The sequence below is a fragment of the Antechinus flavipes genome, chromosome 6, assembly GCF_016432865.1.
Source record: "Antechinus flavipes isolate AdamAnt ecotype Samford, QLD, Australia chromosome 6, AdamAnt_v2, whole genome shotgun sequence".
In the NCBI taxonomy this organism is placed as follows: domain Eukaryota; kingdom Metazoa; phylum Chordata; class Mammalia; order Dasyuromorphia; family Dasyuridae; genus Antechinus; species Antechinus flavipes.
In genome coordinates this window covers 194,491,534-194,519,300 of record NC_067403.1, presented here as the reverse complement: position 1 = coordinate 194,519,300, position 27,767 = coordinate 194,491,534, and the positions used below count along the sequence as shown (strand labels likewise).

Here is a 27,767-nt window from a genome sequence, read left to right as displayed (position 1 = left end):
TTTGCCTGAGGAAATCATCTAATGGTTAACAAAAGGAAGTTTACTTAGCAATGTTATGAAAGGGATAATCTGCCTGGCTTCACAGTTGATTCAGTTAAGTGCAGCTTTCCTACTTCCACTTTTGCTGTCAAAATGACTTGATTATGAGCATCTTATCAACCCTGAGGGAAGGGTTCTTGATTTCTTGGGAGGACTTTTGTAGTTAGAAGACCATTTGCTTGAATATTAGTCCTCTAGACCATTGAATTTCTAAACGAAGTTTATATATCTATGTAAGGTAAAACTAGCCCATTTTTTGGTTGATTAGATATTCTTTCATCCCATGTTAGTAAGGTCTTAGCTATATGTCATTTAAAAAACCTCCCGTTTCTCAAATAATCTTAGAACCATTATAAGACATCTCTGATCTGGGGGAAGTGAAAAAAGCTTATGTAGGCAGAAATAGAGCAAGAAATATGATCATATTTTGATTTAATTTAGCAGGACTCTTAGATTCTTTATAGAATTTTTCAGCTTCTTATTTCCTGCAATATATGTTGCACCCTAAATTGTAATTATGACATAACTTAAGAAATGCTTTTAAAAAAAATAACTTTGAATGCACAACCAAACCTCTTCTGCCAACTCTTTTGTTTTCTTTCCTTCTCTAAAAAGAATGTGAAATATTTTTCTTTTATTTCACACTTTCTTTTGTCTTCTGTCTGTCTTTTATAGTAAGAACTGTAGTTCCTATTGTAGTATGCATACCCTGCACCTTTGACAGGGGCCTCACATGTTTATTAAAAAACTACAGGTAAATGTTTCTAGATGGCATAACATCTTGTCTTGGTATCAAAGGACTCCGTAGAGCTTAACAGGATTGGGCAGTAAGCCCGGGATGAACTGCCACTGCCCACTGCTTCCCCAGTTGCAAGCTAGTCCAGTGCTCTTTAGAGTGAAAGAAGAATCCTTTTTGAATAAAGAAGTGGGTGTATTCACAGATGAGACACTTTGAGGGAGATACTTTGAAGGGAGCAAACTTTATACTCGTAGCTCGCTTTTTACCCCTCCTTTCAAGGTTTAGATTGGTCAGATTTACAGTTAGGATTGGTTACAATTGGTCCTATTTACTATCCGAATGCAATTAGGTTGGATTACAACCCCTTCAAAAAATCTTATGCTTTTTCACTGATCATAGCTGACTTGGGTCAATACCTAAGCCCCCTTTGTTAGGAATTTAGTTGTCTAACTAGTTCCTCAAGTTACAGGTGATTGGAGACATCCCAACAAGATATTTCACCTCTCCCTCCTCTTATCCTGTTGTAACAATATCTGTGGAAGTCCAACTTCTCGTACTTCTCACATTCTGACTGTATCATTGCTACTCTTTCTTCTTTCACTATTGAAGTAATAGGGAGTTAGAGAGGACTGATTTTTTTGTTTGTTTTTAGTGCATTGCCATGACCAAAAATTAACCATCAAGTGGCCCTTTCATGCATAGCTAGATTTGGAGGAAATTAATTTATCCATTGTTTTGTTAGAAACACTATTGAAGCATTCTAGTCAGCTAGTTACTATAGGTTTATTAAATACTTCCTATTTACCAGATACTATGCTAAATGCAAAACTTGAAAAGAAAGGCTGTGAAGGCAGTCCCTTCATCTAGGGACTCACAGTCTAATGGGGGAGACAACATGCAAGCAACCATGTATAACAATATAACAATATATAACAAGCTATATGTAGGATAAAATGGAAGTAATAAGAGGGGAGACATTAGAATTAATGAATATTAGGAAAAGCTTCCAGTAGTAGAAAGTGGGGAAAATTTAACTGGTTCTTGAAGTCAAGGTATCCACGAGGAAGAAGGTTCCCAGCATTTGGGACACTCAACTCAAAATTCCTAGAATAAAGAGATGGAGTGATGTAGTAGGAATAGCAAAGAGGCCATTGTCACTAGAATAGTGGTAGAGTGTAAGATATGAGAAGACTTGGTGGAGGTGTGAAGTAGCATGGCTTTAAAAGTCAAACAATTTCATATTTTGTTTGGAAGTGATAGGTAGCCCCAGTAGTTTATTAAGGATTGGGGAAGTTTGCCTCCTCCCTTATGCAGTCAGATATATAAATATATATATATATATATATATATATATATTTTCTATCCATCTATATAATTTATTTGTTTATTTGCTGAGGCAATTGGGGTTGAGTAACTTGCCCAGGGTCACACAGCTAGGAAGTGTTATGTGTCTGAGGGCAGATTTGAACTCAGAGCCTCCTGACTTCAGGGCTGGTGCTCTATCCACTGTGCCACCTAGCTGCTCAAGCCTATAATTTAAATTTGGAAGATTACCTTGATAGCTCTATGGATGGTGTATTAGAGTAAGGAGAGACTTGTGGCCAGCTGATCTACCAGCAGACTATTTGGATAGTCCAGGTATGAGGTGATTAGGTCCTTTGTCAGGATTGTGGCTGTGTCAGAAAAGATAAGGGGACAAATGTGGGAGGCTTTACAAAAATAAAAAATGGGAAGTCATTGACAACAGATTGGATATGGAGGTTAATAAAACCTTGGAAAAAACTTAGGATCACTTTCACTCCACGCCATCAAAGTAGGATTTGTATTATGTAAATAGTATAGCAAAAATTGCATTCTTCCAGAGTTTTTCAAACTTATAAATTGTGCCTCCTTAAGGAAAGGAAGGAAGCAATAATCAAAATTATGGGTTACTTTTCACATAATTCCTACATAAATACTGTTTTTTGTTTCAGTAACAAGTTGAAAGTCAAATCAGACTAACTTGAATCCACTTCAAGTAAAAGTAATTGCAGCTCTGATTATTTAGTACAATATGCATAAATTCATTTAGTTTTGAGTTAACAGTGGTCCGGTCTTGATAGTGGACATCACGATTTGCCACCATTACTTGTCAAATGAATTGTCTTCTTGGTGCTCCTTGTTACATTTAAGTGTGAAATGTTTAAACTTAAAACAATTTTTGTGTGGAAGTTTAAAAGTATCATTTAGTCTGTTAATTTTGTTAAGCATAGTTAATTTTGTTAAGTAGAGTCTTGGTTTCAAATATATATATAAATTTTAAAGAAATTAAATACCTGGATAATGAAATTGCTTCAAATTATCAGCAATTAATATTAAATGTGCCCTAATGTTTTCTCTAATGATTGAGAAAGGAAATATGTCATCTATTGGGATGCATGAGTACCTATCTAGTTGGAAGAAAAAACGTACTAAGCAATTCTTACAGCTAAAAGCAAAGTTACTAGGCAATTTAAGTATTGGAAATTAGAAGCATAAAACCTCAAACTTGGAACATATGATCTACTATGTCATTGGTATTCATAAGTAATTTTATTGATAAAGAACAAAGAATTATTTTTCCCAGATGCTTTACACTAATGGTGGATTAGGGGCAGCTGCCCATCCGAACTCTCCCAGTATTTATCTCCAGACAAGCTTAAAATAATGCCTCAAATCAAATTTTGAAATAGTAGAACCAACAAAAATTTGGAATGAGTCACTTTTCCAACCTAAGAAAACTTAAGAGATTGGCAGGAGAAATCTGTGACACTGGGATAGAGGCCTGTCTAGAATCCATACACATTGGAGGCAATAGCAGCCATAGTAACAACTCTCAACCCAAAGAGAATAAAAGTAGATCAAGGAGAGATAATTTAAGAATCATTGGGCTAATCTGGGGAGGGGATGGGGGAAGGAGGGGAAAAGTTGGAACAGAAGGTTTTGTTGCAAGAGTCAATGCTGAAAAATTATCTATGCATATATCTTGTAAATAAAAAAGCTATAATAATTTAAAAAGAGAGAGAGAATTAAATCAACATGAACCCAGATGACTTTTGGGCTGTCATTGATGTCAGATCCTGTTTTGTTTTTGTCAAACTATATTTCTTAACATCTTACCCTAAAAAATTAAAAAAAAAAAAAAAAGAATCATTGGGCTACCTGAAAGCCACGATAAAGGAAAAAAAATCTAGATATCATATTTCAAGAAGTTATCAAGTAAAACTACCCTAGTATCTGAGATTCAATGGTAAAATATAAATTGAGAGAATTTACTAATTATCTCCTGAAAGAAATCCCCAAATGAAAACTTCTGAGATTATTATAGCCATATTCCAGACCTTATAGGAGAAAGAGAAAATGCATCAAACAGCCAGAAAGACAGTTCAAATTTAGAGTCTTAGTCAAGATCACACAAAATTTAGTAACTTCCATTGGTAAGAAACAGAGAGCCTGGAATGTGATATTCTAGAAGGCAAAGGAGCTAAGGTTGCAATCTAGAATAACCCAGCAAAACTTAAGTATAATCCTTAAGGGAAAAACATGAATATTTAATAAGATAAAGAACTTTAAAGCATTTCTGATGGAAAGACAAGTATTGAATAGAAAATTTGACATTCAAACAAACAGGATACAGGAGAAGCATAAAAGCTAAGACAAGATACTCAAGTTAAACTGTTTACACTCTTGTGAGGGAAGATGATACAAGTAACACCTAAGGATTTTAGTTAAAAGGAGTTTACATAGATAGACAATAGGGTATAAATCAGTTATATTGGAGTGATCTCCAGAAAAAAATAAGAAGGGAGAAAGGTAGAATGGAGAAGTTTTACTCATATTAAAGATGAGTACAAGGAAGAGCTTTGTAATATTCATCGCTACATTAGCAATTAAAATCGGGAATGGGAATGGGAAAAACTCACTAATAAAACAAAAGAAGATAGCCGAATGGATTCAGAACAAAAATCCATCATTATGTTGTTTGTGAGAGACACATACAGCTAGAGCAGAGATCTGTTGTGCTTTAGCTGAAGTTTAAAAAAAAAAAAAAAAAAAGCAGGTATAGCAACTATGACCTCAGTGAAACAAAAATAGATCCAATTAAAGGAGATAATCAGAAGAAATTGTTATGTTATATGCTAAAAAAAAAATTTCTAAGACAATAGAATAATAATAATTTTTACAGCAAATTTCTCTGATAGTCTTCATTTCTCAAGTACTAAATATAAAATAGTCAAATTTATAAAAATAAGAGGCATTTCCCAATTGACAAATGGTCAAAGGAGATAAACATACCATTTTCAGGGAAAGAAATCAAAGTTTATTTATAGTTATATGAAAAGTGTTACTGTTGATTAAAGAAAGGCAAATTAACTGATGAACCCACCTTACTCTTTTCAGAAATGATAAATGCTGTAGGGAAGAGGGAAAGAGGTACACTAATAAATTGCCAGTAGAATAGTGAACTGGTCCAACATTCTGGGAGAATAATTGCTACTATGCCCAAAGGATTATAAAACTGCATATTCTTTGACCCAGCAATACCACTCTGATCTGGGGGAAGTGAAAAAAGCTTATGTAGGCAGAAATAGAGCAAGAAATTAGTCCAACTCTAAATATGATCATATAGATGCCAAAGAGATCCAAAAAAATGGGAAGGAACCAATATATACAGATATATTTATAGCAACTCTTTGTGGTGGCAGAGAATTGGAAATTGAGGGGAATACCTATCAAAGGGGAATGACTGAATAAATTATGGCATATGATTATGATAGAATGCTATTGTGTTGTGAGAAATGGCAAGGGGTATGGTTTCAGAAAAAATGACAAGACCATCTACTGATGCAAAGTGAATTGAGAAAAACCAAAAAAATCATTTTGCACAGTAACATCAGTGTTTAAATAATGATCAGTTATGACTTGATTGCTCTGATCAGTACAGTGATCTCAAAGGATTCATGATGAAAAAATGCTATTTATCTTCAAAAGAAGAACTGATGAACTCTGACTACAATTTGAAATATAATTTTCTCACTTTTAAAATCCCCCCTTTTTTGATAATATGGCTTATGTGAAAGTATGTTTTCATGATTTCACATATATAGTTGATATTGTATTTCTTGTCTTCTCAGTAAGTGTGAGAGAGTGTGGTGGGAGGGAGGGAGCAAGCGAATTTGGAATTCTAAAATTAAAGAGAAAACGCTAAAAGTAATAGTAAAATTTTGGGAATAAAAACATGCTTTTTTTTCGGGCTCATTTGAAAACCCCAGTTACTTGATAACACCATCTTGAAAATGTGTGTGTAGGACTAGTTGTCAGAAGGAGAATTTTCCCATGAAAATGTAACATACATTTTGGTTGCAAGGATTGCCTGTTTTGAATAGGTTGCTTAAGAGATAAACCAAGAAGGAGTCATTGAACTGATACTTAGAGAATCATTTGTAAAGTAGTTTTGAATGATTCTGCTTGCAGTTAATACTGTGGGAAGGAGAATTGTCCATTTGTTAAAAGACTTTGGTGATGAATTGATGGAGAAACTAAAATCTTCCTATTTTTAAATTGAAGATAGATGAAAAACAAGTTATATTTAAATATATCCAGGAACTTACATAGCTACATTATGCTGTTAAAACTTAAGATTCGTTATTTACGAGCTATTGATAACAATGCCAAATCAAGATAAAATTTCAATAAAATGAATGAAATGTTTTAAAATGAAAACTACTGACTTTTGCTTTTTTTTTTTTTGTCTCCCTAATGCTTAGCATAGTGCCTTACACATAATAGGTGTTTAATTTATTTTATTTTATTTAATAATGCTTATTGACTAACTGAAACAATTGTATTATATACCCATCTCATTTTTGTGGTATTGTGGTGGTGTTTTTTTAATTACTTATAAAAACTTGTTCTTGAAGGCAAGAAATTATCTGACACAATGGCCATGTGACCTAATCACTGAAAACTCTGTGTCTCAGGAAATTCTCTAAAATAAAATATATGTTACAGAAAAAGTGACATCTGCAGAAGAGACATGGAGTAATAGAAAGTGGAATTTAGATAAAGAGAGGGTTTTTTGAGAATGGAAGAACATAACCATAATTTTACATAGAATGAATATACTTATGGTGAATATACAGTAATATATGTGTTGAAGATAAGTTAAATACAGGAAGATGGGGTGTATAGAAATTTTTATAGAATGTCTCAGATTTGAGGATTTTCTAATGACTAAAGTTTAAAGGTAGACACTGTTGTGCCACATTTTACTTTAAATTGATAGTTTTTTTTGTCGACTTATTGTTAATGTTAATCCTACACTTAAGTTATGAATAAAATTGTCTTTTATTTCACTGTGGAATTTTTAATGAATTTCATGAGTTAATTGCAAAAGTATTGTCTGACAGAAGGAAAAGGGTCAAGGAAGATAAGATGGAAAAGAGATTATATTTTATGGGATTAATTTAGCTTTAAGTAGTAACAAAGAAAAATATATGAACATATTTCATAGACTAGAAGTAAGGTAATTGGGGGAAAAATTACAATGCTCAGTCAGAAGGTTACTTGTGCTAAACAACAGGTGGTACTGGCTGCCCAATATATCTTGGCTTCTGTTTTCAGCAAGTGGGGGAGAAGTATTGACTGACAGTTTTGTCAACAAGATATTTATGAGGTGGATATTTATAATTTATAGTATCTATATATCTATTATGTTGAAATGGCATTTATTTTTGCTAGGTCAAGTATCAAGAACATGAAAGTTTTTAACTAGACATTGAATATTGTTCAAAATAATTGTACGTTTAGATTAACGTATCTTAGATTAGGTTGAAAACTTGGATTATCTTAATATAAAATATTTAGTCACCTTATATGAAGCTATTTCTATTTTCACTCAAGTATATGGAAACAGTTTAAAGGTTCTTATTCATTAGAGGTCACAATGAATCATTTATAGAACAGAAATTAGATATTGCTGCCATCAGTTTTTCATTGATTTTAGCCTACAAGACTGCTTAATTCTTAATTCTCTTGGCCTTCAAGAAAAAACCTATTTTTTTTTAAGAGGAGTAATCTACTTTTTAGTACCTTTTTGGACCTTTTAGATATAGAAATAGAACAAAATAGCCGTCCTTGTTTTATTTTATTTCATTAATAATTTCATTGAAATTTATAAAGTTGCCTATAGTTGAAATATTTAAAAAACTCAGACGATTTTCCCACTTTGTTTCCAGGCATAATTTAGTTCAGATGCTTGTGTGTATAAAAACAAGACAGTGAAGTGAATTTTGTTTGGGGAGGGACATATGGCTTTGGAATAATATTTTATTAGTTTCCATTTTAGTTGTGTTTTTATGATAGGAAAATTCATATGGCTTTTTAAAAATATCTACTCTAACATTGATATTCACAGAGGAGACATATGTATCAGCGTTCCAAAATGCTGATTTCATTTTAGTTTAGAAATATAATTTTCCAAGTGTATTGTTAGAATGAGCTGTTCACCCACTTGCCTTGCCTCTTTCTGGATCCGCCCCTTTTTTTTCCTTAGCCCTATTGATCTTGCCATACTCTATCTTCCACATGGCAGTAGCAGACTGTGTGTGTGTGTGTGTTAGAACTGGAAGTTTAATACTCTTTTCCCCACTCCCTTTCTTCTTACATCCCTTCTCTTTTCCTATCACAACCCCCTCCCCCCAAAAAAATTTAGTCTGGTTATTTCTTGGACTCGCCTGGTGAAGATTTCATGGGTATGTATGTTTTGCCCCATATTGGCTCCCTGGACCTGAAGATAACCTGCCCAGACTCATTCCTCAGCGATAAGTATATTTCTATCAGACCCCCATATCAGTAATTATAAACCTCTGTCATAATAATCCCATTCCTCCTCTCCTCCTTAATCCCTTGTTCCCATCCTTATCAATCAAAACATTTCAAACACTCAACATGCAAGACGTATATGCCCTTTTACCTTCTTTCTGGAAGTCCTATTCCATATATGAGTCATTTTCATCTTCTTACTCCTTTCAGTTTCTTGCATTGTCTGATTCTTGGTTTCCCCCAATGTCAAAGCATCCCTGACTGCTATTTCCAGAACTGTTTGTACTTTCATTTTCCCTGATTCATTAGTCACAGTGAAAGAGTTGGAAAAATCCTTGCCTTCCCTTTGTCACTTGAAGACTCTTCCTTTCCCTCCATCACAAAATACTCTCTCCTCCTTTGATGCTTATGTAGTCCTCTGGGTTATATTTATCACCCAGTCACGATTTTTGGCCATATTCAATATGTCCAGGACAGTCTTTCTCAGTGAGTTCAATGCCTCGCTTACTAGAAGCCAATTAGGGGACTTCAGCATATGGTTATTTTTTCAAATACTCTTTTAAGTTCTTATTGATATACTCATTTCCCACAATCAGTTCCATTCTAACTTCCCAGTTACAAGCAGAGAAATTATATACTTGATTTTGCCATTACCCATTAATGTTCTATTTCCAATTTCAGGAGCTATGAAATTCTTTTATCTGATCATATTCTGTTGTTATATTCTTTTTTTTCCCTCTGCTTTTCAGCCACTTAACCTGTTCATTATCATGCATTGGAGGTCACTGTGACTTGTAATACCTATATCCTTTGCTTTATCTATTATTTATTTATCTGTTTATTATTTATTATATATTATTATTTTTAAGTTCTCCCTATCTTATCTAAGCTAGAAGTACACAGGTACCTCAGTATTCACTGGGATGAGGTTGGGGTATTAGAAGGAGGACTAAGGGCAAATGACCTCCATGAATGTGAGAAACTATAGATATCTATAGACCCCAATCCAAACCTTTGTGGTTTGTTTTTTTAAATAATAACTTTATTTTTCAAACTACATGAAAATATATTTTTCAGCATTCACCCTTGCAAAACCTTGTGTTCATATATTTCTCCCTCCTCTGGGTAGCAAGTAATACAATATAGGTTAGTTTAGAATTTTTCTGAACATTTCCACATTTATCATGCTGCACACACGCATGCACGCACACACACACACACGCGCGGATCAAAAAATGAGAGAAAAAACAAGCAGGCAACAGCAAAAAAGGTGAAAATATTATGTTGTGATCCACATTCAGTCCCCATACTCCTCTCTCTGAATGTGGATGGCTCTCTCCATCACAATTCTATTGGAATTGGTCTGAAGTACTTCATTGTTGAAAAGAACCATCTCTGTCACAGTTGATCATCACACAGTCTTGTTGCCGTGTGCAATGATCTCCTCATTCTGCTCACTTCACTAAGTATCAGTTCATGTAGGTCTCTCCAGGCCTCTCTGAAATCATCCTGGTGATCGTTTCTTACAGAACAGTAGTATTCCATAGCATTCATATACCACAACTTATTCAACCATTCTCCAACTGATGGGCATCCATTCAGTTTACGGTTCCTTGCCACTACAAAGAGGGTGCTACAAACATTTTTGTATATGTTGGTCCCTTTCCCTTTTTTATGATCTCTTTGGAATATAGACCCAGTAGAGATACTGATGGATCAAAGAATATGCAATTTGATAGTCCTTTGCTTTTCACAATGGTGGGGTCAGTTCATAACTCTACTAACAATGTATTAATGTCTTAGTCTTCCCCTCCACCTTTCAACATTTATCATCTTTTCCTGTTATCTTAGCTAATTTGAGAGGAATAAAATAATACTTTAGAGTTGTCTTAATTTGCATTTTTCTAATCATTAGTGATTTAGAGCATTTTTTCATGGGAATAGAAATGGTTTTAATTTCTTCATCTGAAAATTGTTCTTATCCTTTGATCATTTATCAGTTGAGGATTGGGTATGTTATAGATCTGAGTCAATTCTTTATATATTTTAAAAATGAGACCTTTATCAGAACTCTTGAATGTAAAAATTATTTTCCCAGTTTTCTGTTTGCCTTCCAATCTTGGTTGCATTGGGGGGTTTTGTACAAAACCTTTTAATTTAATATAATCAAAATTATCCATTTTGCATTCCATTATGCCCTCTAATAATTCTTTGGCCATACATTCTTTCCTTCTCCGACAGATCTTAGAGGTAACCTATCCCTGCCATACTATTTTCCAAATTTCCTAGCAATTTTTGTCAAATAGTGAGTTTTTATCCCAGAAGCTGGAGTCTTTGGGTTTATCAAACACTAGATTACTTTATCTTTGACTATTGTATCTTATGAACTTTAATCTGTTCCACTGATATACTACTCATTAGCCAATACCAAATGGTTTTAATAACTGTTGATGATAATTTTAGTCTGGTACAACTAGGCCACTTGAGTCCAAACCTTTATTTTTACAATTCTGAATTTTTTTTTAGCACATTAAGCTGCACCCATGAAAAAAAGTTTGCAATTTCTACTTGAGAGATATTTATGCAGAGATATTATGAGATCTTTTATGAGAGATATTAATTAAAAATTTTATTTTTCTTTAAATACATTGCAAATCCCCATAGTATACTGCAAAATCTCCAAAAATTCCCATTTAATTATCAATGGCCAATCCATAAATAACCAAAACCGCAAATATGTACAGTGGCCATTCAGGAAGCCCAATTCTATTCCTAATTTGCATAGAAGCTTCAGCATTTCTGACCTGTTCTTATTCAATGCTGGTGATTCCCTATCCATGGTAGTGCTCCCTGTGTTAGTGTCAGGCTTAATTGTCATTAAATATACTGCATCTCAGAATTCCCAAGCCCAAGTGATCCACAGTCTTAAGCCTAGTAGTCACATTCAGCAATCTCTCAGTTCTTTACCACTTCACTGGCTACTATCTTTATCCATCTTATATTCCCTTATAAACTCATCATTGGGATTTGTTATGAAAGATCCACCCATGCTAATCACATCTCATAAGTAATGGAGGGTGGAACCTAAAATACATTTAAGAAAGGGGAACAGGGCTGATATTTTTTCAGACATCTCATTTCCTACCTGGCTGTATTCATTTTGGATTTACAGAATGAGATAGAGGTGTGTATGGTCATTTCAGGTCATAGAAAGATGGTTGAACCTGAACCCAGAAAAAAGATTCCTTTAGTTCCAGAAAACCTCTTGAAGAAACCCTTGAAGAAGAAGATAGCTTATTAGGCACTGACACTATTCACACTAAGCAGTTACGTTTGGAAAAAAAGAAGACAAAGAAAGGGAGTCAGCTTAAATTCAAGTGGTTAGAATCATTTGTCCATGTATTCATTAGATCATCTATATTTTAGCACATCTCAAATGTCTAAATTAGAAGCCTACGTACCATATACTAAGGGCATAGATTCTCTCTGGTCTTTGAAGTCCATATATAGAGGAATAACGAAATTATTCAGGTGACAAAGACAAAAGAGCAACTTTGGAGAAAATTTATAAGTGGCATTTTCCCTTAAGAACTCTGAATTTTAGGGTCGTATGTGGCTATCCTAACCTGAACAGTTTATCCTAACTTGAAATCTGTTCATAAGCTCATTCTGAAGTGATGACAAGCCAGGTTAAGTAATAAGTCTCCCTAACAGATAATAACTCTGATTATGAAGCACCAAAGGAATCTGTGTCTTTTGCATGTAGTATGTCATCCATAAAATCTCTGTTGGAAAATATTTTTGTCAGATATAAAAGTTCCTAAGTTTTTCCCTCTATCACTAGCCCATCATGCTGCTAAGAGAAGTAGACTTTTTTTTTTTTTCCTATTTCTCTTAACTTCTGAGTTTAAATTTCAGAGTTTCTATTACTTTCCTTTGTTCATCAGGAATATCTTTACCCTTTTATTTTGTTGAATATCCATTTTCCCCTTTATATTATTCTCGGTTTAGCTGATGAGTAAATAATTCCTGATGTAAGCCTGTGTGCTTTGCTTTCTGGAATACTGTAGTTCAAGTTCTCTGTTCCTTCATAGTTGTTTCTTTCTAAACCTGCCTATTTTTCTCATATTCTTTCTTTCCAACTTATTTTAGTATTTTTTCTTTGATTCAGGATTAGATTTTGGTGATAACATTCTTGGGAGTTTTCATTTTAGATTTCTTTCGAGTGACCTTTTTTTTCCAGTTTGTCCTCTAGTTCTGAGAGATCTCAAGCCTTTTTTAAAGATTCGTTGAAGTTCTTTAGAGAAGGGAGGAATTTATGGTCAAAGAAGAACTATAGAGAGCATTATGAGATGCAAAATGGACAACTTTGATCACATTAATTATAAAGGTTTTGCATAAACAAACTCAACACAAGCCAAATTAAAAGGGAAGTAAAAAGCTGGGAAAAAGTTGTGGTTTTTTTGTTTTGTTTTGTTTTGTTTTGTTTTGTTTTTTGCAACCAGTTTTTCAGATAAAGGTCTTGTTTCTAAAATATATAAAGAACTGTGCCAGCTCTATAAAAATTCAAGTCATTTCCCAATTGAGAAATAGTGAAAGAATATGAACAGACAATTTTTAGATGAAGCAATTAAAGTCATCTATAATCATATGAACAAATTCTCTAAATCACTGTTGATTAGAGAAATGCAAATTGAAACAACTCTGAGGGTACCACCTCATACCTCTGATTGGCTAAGATGACAGGAAAAGATAAATGATGAATGCTGTCGGTGATGTGGGAAAACTGGGACACTAATACATTGTTTGGTGGAGTTGTGAAATGATCCAACCATTATGGAGAATAATTTGTTTTGTTTTGGTTTGGTTTTTTTCCTTTTTTAATTAATGTATTTTTTTATTACAGCTTTTTTATTTACAATACACATTCATGGGTAATTTTTTCAATATTGACTCTTGCAAAACCTTCTGTTCCAAATTTTCCCCTCCTTCCCACCCTTTCCCTTAGATGGCAGGCAGTCCAATACATGTTAAATATGTTAAAAATATATGTTAAGTCCAATATATGTATACATATTTATGCAGTTATCTTGCTGCACAAGAAAAATCAGATCTAGAAAGAAAAAAAAAACTTGAAGGAAAACAAAAATGCAAGCAAAGAGTAACAGAGTGAAAATGGCTTTGTTGTCTACACTCAATTCCCATAGTCTTTTCTCTGGGTATAGATAGATCTCTTCATTACTGAACAATTAAAACTGGTTTGAATCATTACATTGTTAAAAGAAAGCCATGTCCATCAGAATTGATCATTGTGTAGTCTTGCTATTGCCATGTATAATGATCTCCTGGTTCTGCTCATTTCACTTAGTATCAATTCATGTCTGTCTCTCCAGGCCTCTCTGAAATCATCCTGTTGGTCGTTTCTTACAGAACAATAATATTCCATACTGTTCATATACCATAATTTATTCAGCCATTCTTCAACTGATGGACATCCATTCAGTTTCCAATTTCTTGACACTACAAAAAGGGCTGCCACAAACGTTTTTGCCCATGTGGGTCCCTTTCCAAAAAAAAAAAAAAAAAGACTCATCTATTTATAATCTCTTTATCCCTTGTCCTAAGTGAGAAGTACAATTAAGCACACAAACCAACTTAACCATGTATTGCAACATTTTGTACTTGTACAGAATATACATATATATGAAGGAAAGGTTTGTTTCTGCTTTTGAGCTTCTAAATTCAATATTTGGTCTTTGCATGGGTATGAGTTTTCTTGTCTTTTAGTGCTCCTTTCTAGGATGCTGTTTTTAAGATCTGTATACTCTCTTTCTTTGCTCTTCATCAGTTCATGTGATTCTTTACATGTTGAAGTCATAGCTTCTGGTTTTAAATCCCAATTTCTATTACTATTTGGTCCAGTCACCTAGCCTTTTGGGGCCTAATTTTCTTCATTAGTGAAATAAGGGATGGGACCAGATGATTTCTAGGGTTCCTTCTAGTACTTAGTCACAGATTTTTTTTTTTTGAGAGAAGCTTCTTTAGATTTTTCATGCTGACTTATTAAAGTGCAATAATATTCTATTATACTTAAAATACTATAATTTGTTAACCTGTTTGTTTGCTGGGCACCATCCCTCAGTTTCCTGTTTTTTTTTTTTTACTACCAGAAAAAAATGTTGCTATAAATAAATATTTTGACACATATAGGTTTTTTTTTCTTTGTCTTTGATTTTCTTGAGATAAATGCATAGTAATAGTTATGCTTTGGTCAAAAGATATGTCATAAATCACTTTTTATGTATAATTGCAAATAGTTTTTCTAAATAGTTGGACCAGTTCACAACTTTATCATGAATGAATGAATATTTCCAAGCATCTCTCCAAAATTGATTATTTCTGTGTTTTAGCAACTTTGCCAAATTTCTGAGATGAGGCAAAATCTTAAAATTACTCTAATCTTTATTTCTCTTCTTTGTAATTTGGAGGATTTTTCCATTACTGGTAATTTGTATAGTCTTATTTTATTGTTGTTTGTTGTTGTTGTTGTTGTTGTTGTTGTTGTTGTTGTTGTTGTTGTTGTTGTTGTTGTTGTTGTTGTCATTGTATCACTTTTATCTTTTCTTTTTGCTTAATAATTAAGCTTAAATATCACCCAAGATATTTTGATTAGTGATTTGAAAATGAATAGTGTATTATAAAGACCTTCAGATGCTATAAGATCTATGGTAGTTTTGAAAAATATGTCCATGATTATTCATTATCATTTTGTCATATAAAATAGAACTGAGCAGAATAGATCATGTTGATTATATTTCCCATTACAATCAGCCTTGTTGGTCATCTGTTCATTCTTCTTCCTTAGTGGCTTGCTTTTGTCAGTTGTTCCTTTGGTATGTCATAAGTACCATTAGCATCAAAATCTTGATCAGTGCTCCCTTGTAATATATGGAATTGACATGAGGTTAAAGGATATGCCCATGTTGTACAAACTATGGAATAGTCTTTGAAGCTAGAAATTCCTTAGATACAACCCATGTTATATAGTATGCCTGTCATTTGGGTACTAATCCTGCCAAGTTGAGAAAATAATTTTTTTAGGAAACATTCAAGATTTTTGAGAAAATAAGACAAGTTTTTCTCTCAAAGAATTTTAGGAAACATAACATGTACTGTGATAAATATAGATGGTAAATAATAAAATATTTTTTTCAGAATGGGAAGAAGTGGGGTTACAACCATAGGTTTATCAATACTTTGGCCATGGAAACGATTGAAGTCTAGGTATTATATCATAAAAGGTTGTTATACTTAAGTTCTTAAGCTATTAGTTGTAGGTTATTTCAAAGTTTTAGTTACATTTTATTTCTGAACTTTATTTGAATAGATAGTAGTCAAATTACAAAGGAATATCCTGATAACATACTTTCCATTCTAAAAGGGAACACCCCTCCCTAAAACACAGAACTGCAAACTTTGCAATTCATACTCATTATACTGTTGTCCATTTCACTACACTACTGAGAATGTCCCTTTTAGCATTTGAAAAATATTGTTAGGTGTTTATGAAATAATAATAGCCACAATTATGTTTTACAAAGCACTTGACAATCCATTATCTAAGTTGAATTTCACAACCACCTTATGAAACCGATGCTGTTTTTATCCTCATATTACCAGTGAGGAAATGGAAGCTAAGGAAGGTTAAGTGACTTGCCCAGGATTCCAAAGTAGCTAGTTAGTGTCTGAGGCAGGATTTGAACTCTGGTCTTTTTGACTCTTGAGTTTAACACTGTGAACTAGCAACCCTAAAATAAAAAACAAACAGAATCTTAGTTCTAAAGGTCATATTTTTCAGGAAAGTTATTAATAAACTTAGAAAAGCTTGACCAGGACTCTGAATTATGCCTTGTAAGGATAGGCTGAAAGACTTTGGATATTGTTTAATCTCAAGAAGATATGTGGGGAAAGGGAATGCATACTAATACATAGTCTAACTTCATATATTAATAATGGGATCTCAAAAGTAAAAGGAATTGCAGGGGTTATAGCTGTCTACATTGAACAAAAATTCTCTCTACAATATACCCAATATCAATCAACCTTTGTTGGTAGACTTCCACAGAAGGAAAACTCTATATCAAGGTAGGTCATTTTACTTTTGGATGGTTGTAATTGTTAGGAAGTTTTTCCTTATTTCAACCTAAATCTTCCTCTTTGCAACTTTCATTGATTGCTTATAGTTCTGGCCTTTGCAGCTAAACGGAACATATAAAATTCCCTTTTCTTACAGTCCCTTTATATACTTAATGCCAACTATTATAGTCCATCTTCTCTTACTCATCCCTATCCTGAATGATGTCCATACTATTAATATTAAAATATGGTGCTCAGAGATGAGTGTAGTATTCTATATGTACTTTGACTACATCAGAGTGAATCTTAAACCTTAATTCTTGATTAATGCAACATAGAGTGGCATTAGTTTTGTTAAGTATCAATACCACAGGCCCTACTAAAACTTGAGGTTATTATTTTTTAGATTAGCCAATAGCTAGCCAAGTCTTTTTCATTTATATATTTTTGAAATTGATTTTAAAAATTAAAAAAAATATGTGAAACTTTGCTTATGTCTATTAAGTTTTCTCTTATTTCATTTGACCCAGTGTTCTAACCTTTCATTATGTGTTGAACCTTGACTGACATCCATTATGTTAGGCAACATGACAAAGTGATGAGGGCACTGGATTTGGAGTCAGAAGTATCTTTAAAATGTTTCCAATCTTTCCTTGGGTGCTCATTAGTTGTGTGACTTAGTGCTTCAGTTTTCTCATCTGCAAAATGAGGTGAAGATTGCCTTCTAAGGTCACTTCTACCTCTAAATGTAAGTTTCTCTGATTCTTCTTGTCTGTGTTAGCTGAAAATTTAATTAGCAGTTGTTTCTAGATCTTTTATCCAAAGCATTGACAAAAATATTAAACAGCACAGGACTAAAGCACACCAAATTGAGGTTTAACTGTGACTAGTTTTTTAGCCCAGCCAATGAATCTGGTTGAAACTAACCTGATTGTATTATTACATAGCCCAAGTTGCTCCATCTCATCTGCATGGATGGCATGATCATTTAACTACTTGCCGAACATTGTTCTAAGCACTGAGATTATAAAAATGCCAAAGATAGTCTCTGTCCTCAAGAAGCTCACAATCTAATGGGGGAAAATAATATACACACATGGTGCTATATATAAAGTAAACTAAATATAGAATAAATAGGAAATAGTTTAATAGAGGGAAAGAGCATTGTAATTAAGAGGTTTTGGGGAAAGCTTTCTTTAAGTGAGATTTTAGTTGGGACTTAAAGCCAAGGTCCTTTGTCAGCACAGAAAAGAAGGAGAACTTACTTCCATGCAGCAAGAGACCAATATAGCATCTGGAGTCTTGTTTGTGGAACAGCCAGGAGATCAGTGCCACTGGATTGAACAGCACATGTGGAAGAGTAAGGTGTAAGGGTGTAAGAGAACTAGAAAAATAGTAGTGGGCTATAGGTTGAAGGATTCTAAATGCTTAACAGAATTTTGTTTTTGCTTGTGGAGGCAATAGAAAGCCCTTGGAGTTAATTGAGAAGGGGAGTGATGTGGTGAGACCTGTGTTGTTAAGAAAATTACTTTAGTGATTAAATGGAAGATGGATTGGAGTGGGGAAGAGACTTGACAGCAGCAGACCTCCTCTCCCGCCTTCCCCCTCCCCCCACTTTCCCTACCCCCTACAAGCTGTTGTAATTATTCAGATGAATTGATGAGGGCTTGTACTAGAGGGGTGGTAGTGTTAGATGAAAGGACACATGTCCGAGAGATGTTATCAAGATGCCTAGATGGAGGTGGTGAAATGGACAGGCCTTGGCAACATCTTGCTCATGGAAAGTGACAGGACTTATAGGGTGCTAGCTTCTGGAAATAGAAAGATGATGGTTCCCTCTACATAAAGGAACATAAGGGTGGGAAAGAGTTTAGAGGAAAAGAATGAATTGTGTTTTAGACATATTGAATTCAATATATTTGCTGGACATTCAGTTCAAGATGTCTGAAAGGTGTTTGGAAGTGTGAGGTTGGAAGTCAGCACATAGTGTGGGGGAAAGTTAAGTGTTAGAATCATCAGCATAGAGGTAGTTATTAAATGAAAAATTGTTTCCCCTTTTTCTGCTTTTCTTCTACTCTTGGCTGCATTGGTTTTGTGTAAAAACGTTTTAGTTTAATAACTTACTGTCTTAAAGGAGCTGCCTAGAGCACTTAGAAACTGAGTGATTTATCAGTGTTCACATTGTTATAACAGAAATTGGAATTGCTCACTCATCATCCTTAAGTGATAGAACTTTGAATTCTAGCACTAGTATTCTTTTCTAGTTTCATGTGCTCTGATTTGTATCCATTGAAATAAGGTAAATAGTTGTTATATACCTAAGGGCAAGAAGTTATATATTATAACATTCATTATAGATTCTTCTTCTTGGTTGATCTGAGAAATATGGCATCATTTTTTTCTGAGAATTTTTCATTCTAGTAGTAGCTAAGACTCCCTCCAGTTACTTATTCTACCCAAAGCACAAATTTCCTTATCTTAACCCAGTGCTCCTTAAGATTCAATTCTCGGGGAGAAGGGATCCTGTAAGTATTTACTTATTTCTTCCATAATGTGTAAAATCCCTAGATGGTAAAGAGCAGTGCTGTGTGATTAGTGAATATCATTGATTTTATTCCTCATCATTTTCCCCTCAACATTTTTTTAAGGAAGAAACAGAACAAATACTGTTTTCCAGTATGTAGTATGATAATAGACCTTTGCATTATTACTTCCCTCCTAAATATTTAGGCACTGTTTCAGCAAAGAGTGTGATAAAGGGAAATTACTATGAAGGGACTAGTATAGAGTATATTAGTACATTTTGTATGTTTGTATACCTTAATGATATGGTATATAATTAAATGTTTTGTGTCCTAAAAGCTAGATTTATTCCACGTGTGGAATACTATAAGATATTTTGTAGGCTATTTAAAAAACAACTTAAAAATGAATTTAAGCATTAAATTTTTAAAAAGTTTAGTGTGCTATTTGCATTGTTTTAAGATAGAGGTAGGATTATATTTACCTCTAAATGCTTCATGCCCTTTAATAGATCTTAACATTGGACAGTTGTGATTAATGAGATAATTCCAAAAGTAGCCTTTTTCAAGAAAGAAATATTCTCTTATTGGAGAAAGGAGGAGAATAAACATTAACATAATGCCTACCCTGTGCCAGATGCTATATTAAGCACTTTTACATATTTTATTTTGTTTAATCTTCATAATAATCCTTTGAGTAAAGTGCTATTATCATATCCCCGTTTTATAGCTGAGATAACTGGGACAAACCGAGGTGTAATGACTTGCCCAATATCATACAGCCAGATTTGAGTAGATTTTCTGACAACAGGCCCAGTGCTCTATCCACTGTACCACTATATAATATGCCTTCTCATTATACTGTCACATTATGAGCAGGTAACATAGTTATGTTCTCCTCCTCCCACCACTCGATTACATAGTACTTTTTTAAAAAGTAATAAGACTTTTTTTTTTTAAATAATAGCTTTTTATTTTTCAAAATACATGCAAAGATAGTTTTCAACATTCACCTTTGTAAAACCTTGTGTTCCAAACTCCCCTAGACAGCAAGTAATCCAATATGGATTAAACATGTACAAATCTTATTTCCACATTTATCATGCTACACCAAAAATAAATAAATCAAAAGAGAAAAAATGAGAAAGAAAAAAGATCAAGATATTATGTTGTGATCCACATTCAGTTCCCATAGTCCTCTCTCTGGATGCAGATGGCTCTCTCCATCACAGGTCTATTGGAATTGGTCTGAATCACCTCATTGTTGAAATGTGCCAAGTCCATCATAGTTTATCATCACATAATCTTGTTATTGCTGTGTACAATGTTCTCCTGGTTCTCTTCATTTCACTCAGCCTCAGTTCATGTAAGTCTTTCTAGGCCTCTGTGAAATCAGCTTGCTGATCATTTCTTAAAAAACAATAATATTCCATAACATCTATATACTGTAACTTATTCAACCATTCTCCGCTGATGGGCATCCACTTAGTTTCCACTTCCTTGCCACTATAAAAAGGGTTGCTCTAAACATTTTTTCACATTTGGGTTCTTTTCTCTTTTTTATGATCTCTTTGGGATAAAGACCCAGTGTCTCTACTGGATCACTGCTGGATCACAGTTTGCACAGTATACACAGCTTGAAAGCCCTTTGGGCCTAGTTCCGAATTGCTCTCCAGAATGATTGGATCAATTGACTACTCCAACAATATATATTAGTGTCCTGGTTTTCCCACATCTCCAACATTTCTTCATTATCTTTTACTGTCATCTTAGGCAATCTGAGAGGTGTGTAGTATCACCTCTGAGTCGTCTTAATTTGCATTTCTCTAATAATGATTGAGAGCATTTTTTCATATGATTAAAAAATTGTCCATTTTTGTTACCTTTTTGTAGAGAGCTGAAACTATTGAGTTGATGCACTGAGGTCGTGACTGCTGAGCGCTTGATGCTAACTACTGATTGGATAATACTCTATGGGCATATGCTTGGAAAATGGTCCTTTCCACTATCCATACTGACTCAATGATTGGTGTATAGAGGATTGTAGGAGGAACTAGGAGGTGGAGTAAGATGAGCCAGGAACACACTCTTGGTGGTAGATGATGGAGAAGGTGGTGGTGGTAGATGAGGAAGAAGGCTGTTGCGGAGATTCTGCTTCCATCCTGTTCAATCCTGTGTCTAAGACCAAGAATAAAGACTGAGGACTTTTGCTTATCCTGACTCTGGCTGATTCTGGGGTGTCCTGGGTGCTAGCACGATTGTCACACCTTTTATCAGTTGGAGAATGGCTTGTATTCTTATAAATTTAAGTCAATTCTCTATATATTTTAGAAGTGAGACCTTTATCAGAATCCTTGAATGTAAAAATTTTTCCCAGTTTTGTTTTCCTTCTAATCTTGGCTGCTTTTGTTTTGTTTGTACAAAAACTTTTCAATTTAATACAGTTAAAATTATCCATTTTGCATTTCATAAGATTCTCTAGTTCTTCTTTGGTCATAAATTCCTTCTTCCTCCACAGATCTGAGAGGTAGACTATACTATTTCAATCTTATCTTGGTATGGTGGTTAGGATGTTGGGCAATGCCATATTTCTGCCATCCTATTTTCCAGTTAGCAGATAGCATAGTTGTAAAAAATGTATTTGTTCTTAAAATATTTCAACATGTATACAACTAGATTTGAGAATGCCACAAACATAAGTAGTGTGTACAGTATATACTTTACATACTGAAAAATCTGATGTTTTTCTATATTGAATTAGTATTTTTCTGCTTATACTGGATCTTTGCATAATTTCCTTAACAACTTCTAAACAACTATATAGGGGATGACCATCCTCTGGGAATTTTGTTATTAAAGATGAACCTAGGCTCCCTCCTCTGGTTATTAATGAGTATACACTCATAACATTTCAAGTTGTGTGATGATTGCTTTTTTATATTAGTCATTTACACATGTATAAAGTTAATTGTTTTTAAAACAATTAAAACACAAAGACAAACATTTAGAATAGATTACTTTTTTGTAAATTTTGATATGGAGAATATTAGGTTTGGTGCATAGTGTGTATAAAGAGTAGAAACTATTATTTGGTTGATTTGATACATATATTAGTTATGAGACATTTAACCAGGAAGCTATACTGTTAGAAAATTTTTCTGTATAATTATTTTGGATGGGTTATAGTTTTGAAAAAATAAATAATTTTAAATTCTCTATTTTATACCATTCTGTTTCATTTGATGATTTCTTATTTTCTGGAACAACTATGGTTCTAAAATAGTTTAAATACCATTAAAAGACTAGTAAAGGGACAGCTAGGTGGTGCAGTGGATAGAGCACCTGCCCTGAAGTCAGGAAAACTGAGTTCAAATCTGGCCTCAGGCATTTAATACTTCCTAGCTGTGTGATCCTGGGCAAGTCACTTAACTCCATTTGCCTTAGTTTAAAAAAAAAAGAGAGAGACTAGTAAAAAGAGAAGAGAACACATTAAAAGAACTGAGTTCAGTCATGGATGTGAGTTAATAACATTGTTATTACCTGGACAAGACAACTTCATTTTCTGCACATATAAAATGAAAACATTTGACTGGTTGGTCTTTAAACTCTTTAGATCTTTCAGCACAAAATCTATGATTCTAAGAAATAGCTTCTGAATTATTGTTAGTTGGTCATATTGAAAATTTGAATCAATCCCTCTTTGTGTAAATCAGTTTTAATCACTTTGGGCTTATAAGCTATAATAACAACTGAAGTTAGTTGATTCCCAGTAGTTTTAGATATGAGTTCCTTTTGAAGTTTTTCTTTTGAAGTCTTGCCCAGTGTTCAGAAAACATACGTGAAAATAAAAACAACTTATATATGTAAATAATACTAAAAGTTTTTCCTTTTAAAAAAAATAAATAACTTTTTATTGACAGAACTCATGCCAGGATAATTTTTTACATTATCTCTTACACTCTCTTCTGTTCCGATTTTTCCCTTCCCTCCCCCCACCTTCTTCCCCCCCAGATAGCAAGCAGTGCTATACATGTTGAATATGTCATCATATATCCTAGATACAATATATGTGTGCAGAACCGAACAGTTTTCTTGTTGCACAGGGAGAATGGGATTCAGAAGGTATAAATAACCTGAGAAGAAAAACAAAAATGCAAGCAGTTTCATATTCTTTTCCCAGTATCCTTTCTTTGGGTGTAGCTGCTTCTGTCCAACTTTGATCAATTGAAACTAAGTTAGATCTCTTTGTCGAAGAAATACACTTCCATCAGAATACATCCTCATACAATATCGTTGACAAAGTGTATAATGATCTCCTGGTTCTGCTCATTTCGCTTAGCATCAGTTCATGTATATCTTGCCAGTCCTCTCTGTATTCATCCTGCTGGTCATTTCTTACAGAACAATAACATTCCATAACATTCATATACCACAATTTACCAGCCATTCTCTAATTGATGGGCAAACATTCATTTTCCAGCTTCTAGCCGCTACAAACAGGATTGCCACAAACATTTTGGCACATACAGGTCCCTTTCCCTTCTTTAGTATCTCTTTGGGGTATAAGCCCAGTAGAAACACTGCTGGATCAAAGGGTATGCACAGTTTGATAACTTTTTGAGCATGGTTCCTAATCGCTCTCCAGAATGGCTGGATGTGTTCACTTTTCCACCAACAATGTATCAGTGTCCCTGTTTTCTCACATTCCCTCCAACATTCTGCATTATCTTTCCCTGTCATTCTAGCCAATCTGACTGGTGTGTAGTGGTATCTCAGAGTTGTCTTAATTTGCATTTCTCTGATCAATAATGATTTGGAACACTCTTTCATATGAGTGGTAATAGTTTCAATTTCATCATCTGAAAATTGTCTGTTCATATCCTTTGACCATTTATCAATTGGAGAATGGCTTGATTTCTTATAAATTAGAGTCAATTCTCAATATATTTTGGAAATGAGGCCTTTATCAGAACCTTTGATTGTAAAAATGTTTTCCCAGTTTGTTTCCCTTCTAATCTTGTCTGCATTAGTTTTGTTTATACAAAAACTTTTCAATTTGATATAATCAAAATTTTCTATTTTGTGGTCAGTAGTGATTTCTCGTTCTTCTTTGGTCATAAATTCCTTCTTCCATAGGTCTGACAGGTAAACTATCCTATGCTCTTCCAATTTATTTATAACTTCATTCTTTATGCCTAGGTCATTTTGACCTTATCTTGGTGTACAGTGTTAAGTGTGAGTCAATGTTTAGTTTCTGCCATACTAATTTCCAATTTTCCCAGCAATTTTTGTCAAATAATGCGTTCTTATCCCAAAAATTGGGGTCTTTGGGTTTGTCAAACACTAAATTATTAAAGTTATTGACTGTTTTGTCCTTTGAACCTAACCTATTCCATTGATCAACTAGTCTATTTCTTAGCCAATACCAGATGGTTTTAGTAACCGCTGCTTTATGATATAATTTTAAATCTGGTACAGCTAGGCCACCTTCATTTGATTTTTTTTTCATTAATTCCCTTGAAATTCTTGACCTTTTGTTTTTCCATATGAATTTTGTTATTTTTTCTAGGTCATCAAAATAGTTTTTTGGGAGTCTGATTGGTATAGCGCTAAATAAATAGATTGGTTTAGGTAGTATGGTCATCTTTATTATATTTGCTCGCCCAATGTAAGAGCATTTAATATTTTTCCAGTTGGTTAGATCAGACTTAATTTGTGTGAAAAGTGTTATGTAGTTTTGCTCATAAAGTTTCTGATTTTCCCTTGGCAGATAGATTCCTAAATATTTTATACAATCAGTAGTTACTTTAAATGGAATTTCTCTTTGTAACTCTAATTGTTGGGTTTTGTTAGTGATATATAAGAATGCTGATGACTTATGTGGGTTTATTTTATATCCTGTTAAAAGTTTTTCCTGTTTCCAAATAATTAAGTTGTTGGTTCTTGTAATAAATATCCAAACACGGTGTTATGCAAGATTTAAATGGGTTTTTGAGTAGTGGCAATTTTGCTTCTTTTCATTTCTTATCTTACCTTTAAAAAAAAAAAAAAAGAAAAGAAAAGAAAAGAAAGAAAGGAAAAAAAATATACTTCATTGCAGTGTTTTCCCCCCAAGGTTTTGTCTCTTGAAAAAAAAATCCTTTAATAAAAAAGACGTTTGGATAAGGGAATCTCCACTGATCCTATTTCAAGTGTATAAGGAAAGAAAAAGGACCATATTTCCAGGGAGAAAAAATTGGCTCAGCAATATATCCTAATTTTGAACAACCACTAATGCATAGCAGCCAACCAGAGGCAGAATTTAAGCTCCTTAAAGGAAGAGGAGTGCATTTATTCCTGGCATCTAGGTCTTGGGACTTGTTAGAAGTAATAGTTCCTTGAGATCTTTAGGAGCCACACCTAAATGTTATAAATTAGAACCTCTGGGAAGAAAGTTTCTGAGACATGAAGGCAGTGCACAAAGAAATGAGAGAGATATATGCAATTTAAAAAGGAGGGTAATAATATGAAAAAATTATTTTACCATTTTTCTTTCCATTACTGGAAAGCATATTATATAAATATATTATATAAGTTATATAAAATAGTTTAGGGGCAGCTAGGTGGTACAATGGATAGAGCACCACCACTCTGACGTCAGGAGGACTTGAGTTCAAATCTGGTCTCAGACACTTAATGCTTCTTAGCTGTGTGGCCCTGAGCAAGTCACTTAACCCCAATTGCCTCAGCCAAAAAAAAAAAAGTTTAAACTTGATCTCTTAGCAAGTGAAACATGGAAGAAATGGAGTCTTCTGACAGCATCAACTTAAAGTTCCAGCAACCATTGTCTTGATTTACAGAAGGCAGCCAAAGTAGAGAGGTTATAGCAACATAGTGCCTTTATACCACCATTGGACACAGTGGAAGATAAGATTCAGGTTTTTAAAGTTTTAGTTTGAATAATTTTATTTACTGTATAATATTTATAGTACTGTAGATTTAATGTGTTATAAAAAGTGAATATTATCTGAAATCAATTTTTCTTTATTGAGATATTATCCCCAAAGGTCACAGAAGTCTAGGAAATCACCAGCGAGAAAAAATGTTTATCATTTTGTTTTTATTGTTCTTTATTAAAAACCATTTATTTATTAAAAAAAAAAAAGAAAGAAACATGGAAGAAGTAGACAACTTTATTTCATGATATATTCTTAATCATATATTTTAATTTTTCCTAGGTTTCATTAAATGGTACCCAATTTGCTGACGGCCCTGTTGGTTCAGATTTCCCAAGTGTTTCTCAGGTATGAACAGTATGAGATGGAATTCAAGATTTATTCCAAAATTTCAATGTGGATGAGAAGAAAGTTGATCTTGGGAATACATAGCTATTCCTTCACACACACACACATACACACACACACACACACACACACACACACACACACACACAGTGTTACTTTTCCCACAAAACATTTAACAGTTTAATGTATGCAGAAGATAATGCAAATTATCTTTGCCCTTAAAATAACAGGTAAAGTAAAAAAAAAAAAGTAAATGAATAATCATACAAAATAGAATACACAGCAGATGTATAAACCTGGTGTCCAAGATCAAAGGAAAGAAGGCGCGTCCTGTCTTTATTAGGAAAGCTTTCATGGAAGATTTTTGTATTAGGTTCTTCATGTGAAAAGAATAAGATTTCTTCACACACAGATGATGAGGATAGGATATTCCCAGTATAGTAGACAGAGAGATAAGAAAGTAGAAAGTACTTTTATATGCAGTAAATAGTCCGTTTTGGCTGTTGTACAGGAAGGAGGAGGAGATATTTTTGGGAAGCAATGTTACTGAATTAAGTTGGGGGAAGATTGTAAAGGGCTAAATGCCAAAGTAAGGTGTAGAGTGCTGATGGAAGTAAGATTACAAAGGTTTAAGTAAGTGTTTGGTAGAACAGGCAGAAAGTATTTATTAAGCACCTCTTAAATGTGCAATGAATTGTTCTAATCTCTGGGGATAGAAAGAAAAGCAAAAAAAAAAAAGATCTCTGCTTTCATAAATCTCACAGTGTAATGGAGAAAACAGTATATAAATAACTATGTAAAAGCAAAAATTAGAGATCAGGCTTCTTGCAAAAGTGAAATTTTAATTGGGACTAAAAGGAAGCCAGAAGGTAGAGATGAAGAGGGAGAGAATTCTAGACACAGAACAGCCTCTGAAAACGACCAGATTCAGGAGATTTGTGGAAGAAGTAGTAGGAAGGCTAAGGTCCTTACTTTGCTAAGTTCTTGGGGCTAAGAAAAATATAAGAAGATTGGAAAGTTCAAAGTGGTAGAAAAATCACACATGGGATTTTATATTTTATACTAGAGGTAATCCTATAGATAATGAAACATAATAAAACCTCCAAAAGAAACTTAAATACTTTAAATAAATATGAAGGAAAATGAACCTGTATTATTAATGAATGAGTGAAAGAGAGAGAGAATACTAAGAAATTTCTAGAAATC

At 33.6% G+C, this 27,767-nt stretch overlaps 1 protein-coding gene across 5 annotated transcripts in view; it reads left to right on the top strand.

The window, feature by feature from the left end:
* FAM193A (family with sequence similarity 193 member A) overlaps positions 1 to 27,767 on the top strand; it is a 203,132-nt gene that overhangs the window by 70,038 nt on the left and 105,327 nt on the right. For all 5 annotated transcript variants that reach the window (XM_051966313.1, XM_051966310.1, XM_051966312.1 and 2 more), the window contains exon 2: positions 26,496 to 26,561. In XM_051966313.1, the coding sequence (XP_051822273.1) occupies positions 26,496 to 26,561 (66 nt within the window). The remainder of the gene's footprint in view (positions 1 to 26,495; positions 26,562 to 27,767) is intronic.